This window comes from Frankliniella occidentalis, unplaced genomic scaffold (assembly GCF_000697945.3).
Source record: "Frankliniella occidentalis isolate FOCC.00 unplaced genomic scaffold, Focc_3.1 Scaffold59, whole genome shotgun sequence".
In the NCBI taxonomy this organism is placed as follows: Eukaryota; Metazoa; Arthropoda; class Insecta; order Thysanoptera; family Thripidae; genus Frankliniella; species Frankliniella occidentalis.
In genome coordinates, this window is record NW_026267189.1 from 1,223,489 (window position 1) to 1,230,129 (window position 6,641).

The 6,641-nt window shown below is 55.6% G+C and overlaps 1 protein-coding gene across 1 annotated transcript in view; it reads left to right on the forward strand.

The window, feature by feature from the left end:
• Window positions 1–6,641, forward strand: part of LOC113216725 (WD repeat-containing protein 47) — a 90,912-nt gene that overhangs the window by 72,553 nt on the left and 11,718 nt on the right. Inside the window, exon 7 of the mRNA XM_052267779.1 lies at window positions 36–93. Within this exon, the coding sequence (XP_052123739.1) occupies window positions 36–93 (58 nt within the window). The remainder of the gene's footprint in view (window positions 1–35; window positions 94–6,641) is intronic.

Below are 6,641 nucleotides of genomic sequence, written 5' to 3' on the forward strand. Positions count from 1 at the left end.
TAACTTTGAAGGTTTTATTTTGTCTCATGTTGCAGAAGTCAACCGTCGACCCTGTCGTGTGATCAAGACCAGAGCCTCTACGATACGGTCAAGGTGAGTCAATATTCATCCTCGACAGGTCATACTGTATCGACTCGAGAGCCCGCCCATATTTGTCTCTCCGGCGTGGTTTTCAAATTCGCTCAGTCGCCGCCGTCACGGCACGACGCACACACTACTGTGTGCTGCCGTGCTGCCCCGCGGTGAGACGCACGGCCGCCTCGCACGGACGCAGGATGGGTGGCCTACGTCGTAGGCGTCGCTCCGCCGACGCGGGGTATACTCGGAGGGGCGCCCGAGCGGCTGCAGCTGCCGAGATACCCCGTCACGCTGGCTTTCTGGAGATATCCCGCGCTGGTTGGCCGGCCGGTCGCAGTCAGTGACTGACTGTTGTGGTGGTCCAGTTCGCCCACGCCCGGGCTGTCTTCGTGTGCGCACGTTCATCTCCCACTCACAGCAGCCTCCCGATTGTCTGTCGGCCCGCGGGGGGTCCAGCAGCTAGCACACCACGTGTACTGCTAAATTGGCGATGACTGCCATCATGTCTTGGGTCCCGCGGGGGGCCGGGCCTCGGGCCGGGCTCCTCCGCACCGCAGGTGTCGTGTCATTTAGGAAAGATCATGACGCTATCGCATCGTGCTGCCGATTGGGAGTAGTACACAAACAGACACGCGTCGTCGAGATGAGACGGACGTGACGAGCTCCTTGGGTAATCTTGGCGTTGGCGTCACAACACGGTAAAAACAATATCTGATTTCCTGAGGAAAGGAGGGAAAACTTCGGAAAACTGCCATATCTGATAGAAAAATATCTTCAGATTTTGAGGAAGTCTCCTCAAAAATTGTGGGAATTTTTCTCGTTTTTTGGGAAGATTCCCTCAAAATCTGAAGAGTTTTCCTTCAAATATGTCAGTTTCTAAAGTTTTCCCGTTTCCCTAAAATATCAGATAATGTTTTTACCGCTCATATTGGCCCTCTTGGTTGACGAGGCGCTCTCCGAAAATCGAATTCCCTTTGAGAGACGAGAAGTGATTTAAACGCGCGGTACTGAGCGATGAGTGCCAGAACCTCCGGTTGTGGCCTCGAGATATCATTTTCCAAATCATATAATTCGATTGGTTTGGTTGCTAAAAGACTTTTCATGATAAATTTTCTCGAAAAGTTAAAAAAAAAATCTGTGATATAAAAATAATCCAAAAAATAACACATTTTCAATGTTTTTGTTTTTGTGGTGTTCGGATCATCTAGAAGGTGCGTCCGTCACTCGCCGTTGACAACCTGCCTATATGATTCAGTCTTTGCGGGCTCTCGTAGCGCCTGTTAGGTATGCAGCGTCTTTGCCTTCAGTGCATGCGTGTATGGCGGGGTGGCCTACCCCGAGTCTCGCAGGCGCCGAGCCCCCACAGTGTGCGAGCGAACGAATCGAACGAATCGCGGAGACGACACACTTGACGTATACTTTGTGGACGATCCCTTTTCGCTTTGCTCAGCCTAGCTGGGGGTTCAAGCACCTCTCGCACCTGCCGGCCTATGCTCCCCCGACCTACGTGGGCGCGCGGACTCTGTGGCGAAATAATAGACTCTCGGCGAGCTGCTCCGCACCGACGGCGCGGAGGCCTGACTGACGGGCTGCCCTGCTCGCGGCCGCGCGGGGCCCGCGGCGGCCCACGGCGTCGTCGTCGTCGGCGGCGGCCTCTTTATCGCGGAGCTCTTGACCTCCCGCGGCGGGCGAGGTGTCCTTGGGGGCCGCGGCGGCGGCGCTGCGCGGGGCGTGGCCGCTATAGCTGCGTGGGTGCAGCGTATACTGCGCACATTGTTGTGTGGTGCCCGTCTCTATCATCACTGTCAGTCACGTCACTATACCAACTGTCAGCGTTTTAAACGTGCAAACACAATCGCCCCGCCTCGCCGACGCGGTGCTTTTTAATTTTTTTTTGCTTTTATAATCATCGTTCAAAGTTTCCGCATTTCCATTAAAACCTGTCGTGGTCTCTATGTATCGTCAGCGCTCGTTTTGTCCGTGGTGGTCAGTGGTGTGTCACCCCGAGGCTCGTTTTGGTGCGGAGCCGTATTTTACCGCTGTGACACGTGGAGATAGATGCACTATTCATTGGTATGGTGCTCCAGCGTGCAACATTCGGAAGTGGATGATGCACCATTCGGAAGTGAATGGGTGTATACCATTCCGATCCATCATTCGAGATGATGCACCTTTCTGATGCACTTGCACTTGCGCCGAGTTGTGTCATGATTGCTCTTTCTTTGCCTGACACCTACCTTGCCGGTGGTACAATTTTTTTTCTGAAAAAGTTTCGAATTTTCCCGGAAAAATTTCAAACTCTGAAATATCGGTAGACGGCCCGCGCTGCAGAAGCTGACGCCGTGGCCAGCCGCAGCCCCCCACGCAACGCCAAGCGATTGGGCGGCCATGTGCGGTCGCGGCTCCCGGACGCGGCGCCCTCGCGGCGACCCAAAGGGGACCGAAGGGGACCCAAACAACAAACACACAAATTCCAGATTCATTTCCAGGCGCAGGCGGCCGGAAGCTCGCAGAATGCTGCCCGGTCGTAACACATATATCTTTTGGAAACTCTTCCGAGAGCAGATGTGTGTATTGTGTGGTGACGCTCTAGCCTCCACGTGTTCGTGGTCGCTCAGAGGGTGCGTGGCAAGGTGTGGCGGGGCGGTTAGGGGATATCGCTCTTCAACAGGTAGTCCGCTCACTCATCTCCGCCCGCGTCGCCCGGGTCCTACGCGTCGACAATTCTTTTGTAGGAGAGGAGAGTCTTCAATTTAAAGTGGAGCGCCGAAGCTCCCACGCACGGAGCCGCCGCCGCCGATGCGCGCGCGCGCGCGCGCAGAGCCCGCGCCGAGAACAACCGCGAAGCCCCGCCGAAGCACCGCGCAAAGCGTCGATAATTGAGAGGAGGCAGGGCGGCCCATCTTTGGCCCGGCCCAGTTCTGCCAACAGCGCACCGCACCGCGCCCCGCACCGCCAAATATTTAATCGAATTCTATCTACGGTGGGGTGGGCGGCCCGTGTGTGTGTGTGTGTGTGTGTGTGTGCTCGCGCGCGCGTGCCTGTGTGGCTGAGCATCGTTGTTGTTTTGGTCTCGTAAAATATAATAATCTACTCTCTCACGTGCCTGCGTTGTGTGTGTGTGTTCTTGTATTTATTTTTATTTTAATTTTACTTGTATCCATATCGCGTGCTTCGGCAAATGAATGCGTGATGGCGGCGTCGTTGGTTCACATTTACTTTTTGTTTTTAAGAACCATAACGAGAGTGCGGCGTCGAACGTCGAACATGGTTGTTTCCCGCCTCACCTTGCTTTTGCGGCGGCGGCGGTGGCGGCGGCGTGGTCGTTTCGTGATATATTATTTGTTGTTGTGGCCTCTATTTGAGTGAAGGCCTGATGCCTTGTAGAGTAGGAACGGGCACGCCACGCCGCGCCACCGCGCGACCCATTGGCGCCACCTGCGCCACGCCGCGCCACCCCGCTGTGTGTGTTTGTGTATGTAAGAGAGAGAGAGCCTTTGCGCGCGCGGGTAGTTTCCGGCTGATGTCCGGAATATGCAGTAGTTTTGGACGCGTGGTTGGCAGCGGCTTAAGTTTTCGCGCGCGTCCGCGCGGGCCCCGAGCCGACCCGGCGACCCTCTCCTATCTCTCTCCCTCTCATCCCATTGCCTCTATCCCATACTCTGTAATTTATCCTCTTCTCTCTCTCTCTCTGTATCGTGCAACTTTTGGCCTAGCCGCTGGTGGACATTTAGACGTTGTAATCCGAGAGACAGGGTCGACAGGGCTGCGGCGGGGCGTTTGAATAATGGTGTCCATGTCAATGCCCAGTGTTGTGTGAACGTCGCCAAATTCCCGATCCAATTCCAGTTCCCTCCTCCTTTGCCCGGTCGTGGAGCGTAGGTGAGCGTTTTGGGGCGCGTGTTGGGGGTCGTTCTCACGGCCAGGTCAGTGTGGTGTCAGTCGATCACCACCAAAACAACCGCTGGCGCCGGGGCCTTCGTTGATTCTCTTCCGACCGATGATCGCGGAGCGAGGAAACCATGTGAAATTCGCCGCACACCGCCTTGTCCTTCGCCTTGTAGGGGGAAAACGGGGTTGAGCCGCCGCCGCCGTGTCCGCGCCGTGGTGCGCCGGTCCATTTGTCTCGTGAGCTACTCTGATCGGGCGGCCGCTCTACACGGGCTCTGCCGGGGCGGCTCTTGCCTGGGTGATTGTGATCAGAGCTTTTGCTCTTTTCACCTGAAGCCTTTCCCAGGCGGTGCGCGCAGGCGGCCCCATTCCGGCCCGGCCACCTGCAGCCCCGCCGGCTGGCCGAGCTGGTTAGCGCTCGTCATAAGCCGAGACTTCAGGGGCTGCGCGAGGGGATTAGCTGCTGCGCATGAGACTGCAGAGGGATCTCAACCACCACATGAGACTGCAGAGGGATTACCACCACAGTGATTAGAGACTCCAGTGGGGCCATTGCAATTCGGAGACTTCAGGGGCTCCAGAGCGATTCGTCTGTGCGAGACACTCCTGTACTCCAGTGGGTTATCTCTTCTGCATGAGACTCAGTACCACCGAAACTATATGCCCCTTCCGGTAGCGACTGCTTCCACCCTCGCCTCTATGCGACTCCTCCAGCGATCCAACGCAGCGGAATGCACGCTGGTCTCGACTCCGGCAGCTGTTTACCGCGGACCTGCCGAGCCCGCAGAATCCATAACAGGCGCCCCCAAGGCTCCGGCGGGCTCCGGCGGGCTGGAGCGGGTGGACGCATGGATTCCCTTGGCCCGGCCGGCAGAGCACGACATCACCGCGCCTGGTCCTGGCTCAAAGGCTCCAGCCATGGCTCCAGGATGTTGGGTCCGGCGGCCGTGGGACCCAACAGCGGCGTCCTGTCCTGTGCAGTTGGCGAGGCTGCATGGGGTCACCCCGGTGACCGCGCGCCTGCACCTGCAACTCTGTTGGAAATTTCTTGCGAAACTCTGGAAGGGTCAACCGTCCAATAACATGCACGTTCCAGACTTGAGTCACGGCAGTATAACGTATTTCTGAATCGTTATTGAGAAATGCGTTGTACTCCCGTATTTTAAGTCTAGAACGTGCATAATGTTATTAGATAATTATTTTTTTGATTTTTTGAAAGAGTTAATTTTAACGAGTAGTAAGGGTAGGATCGGATCAGGTTTCTCGCAGAGCAGCCGCGCGCGCCCTAAAACACTCACCTCGACGGGGCTATCCATCCGCCGCAAAATTTCGCGATCATTTGTTCCGCTCCTTCGCCTACTTGTAGCGCGCGCTGCGGTCTAGCTTGACGTGAATAGCCAGCCAGCCAGCCAGCTAGCCAGCCAGCCAGCCCCCTCCCCTTAAGTAATTTGTGACCGACAGCCTCTGGATTAATGCGTCCTGAACAAAACCTCGACGATGTACTGCGTGCGTGCGCGTGCTCTAGGATAAATGGACCGTCCATGAAACTCATTGCCCGGATTCAATTTTGGCCGAACCAAATCGGATACACTATTGTGTCTATCAATTCAAATTAAATACGTTGATAAATTGGTGCTATCACAAAGTGATGTCGAGTATATTGGGGAATGGTGACCTCAAGGTGCAAACACCTCAAGTGTTTTGCCCGACGTGCGCGGTACCACTAAATGCTAATCAGCGGCCCCGCCCCTTCCCTTCGCACGCGCTCGTGCCTGAGATAGACATCAGGCGGACACGTCGTCGTCCTGACCTCTATGCTCGCGCTGTCGCCGCTCTGTCGCCGTTGTCGCCGCGCTGTCGCCGCACCGTCACCGAATCTGCTTGTCTCGCGTGTACATCGCTTCTGTCAAACGGTTTGTCGGCTGCTCGTATGGTGAACATGAACGTATGCCCGACTGCTGAGACAGCTCGTTTGGCTGCAATGCTGCTGTTTGCATTTATGCAGCTCTCCCCTTCTCACCGACAAGTAGTAGTGTCTGTTGGACGGCAGGTCCCGTTTTTCCTCCTTCTTTAAATTTTCTTCACCCTCCTCCCCTGTCCGGCATATATGTATCCTTTCACTCTTTACCCGCTCTCCTCCTTTTGCGGGGCGAAGTCGCAAACTGCGCCGCGGGGGGAAAGTCGGTTTGGAAAATGTGTGTCCCTCCCCCTAGGTTGAGCACTAATGCATTGTGAAGAGCGCAGCTCGGGTCGTCTGCGAGTTTAGTGACCGCAGAAGGCGTGTGGCAGAGGACCGCGGGGCCTGCTGCGGGCCTGTACGGCGCGCCGCAAACGCAGTAGGGACTCTGCCTCAGGCATCTAAGTGGAGGAATTATCTTGTTCATGCCAAGTTTCTACGACATACCTGCAGTCTTATTCTTGAGAAATGACCAACAATCTCTGTGTTTGAACAACTTTTGTTTTTAAAACGATCATTCTCAAATCAGACGCGTGTTTCGCTATGTCATGTATTTATCATGCGCGCAAAGTGTACCTAGAGTGCCCTTGACTTTGCCGAGTGTAAGGAGGGAGTGTTTGATGATAAACAACATCATCATCATTGGGACTCTTTGACAAAGTGGCCGCCGTGCTGGTGGCGCCGGTACAATAGTCTAGGTGGGCCTCGTGCCCCC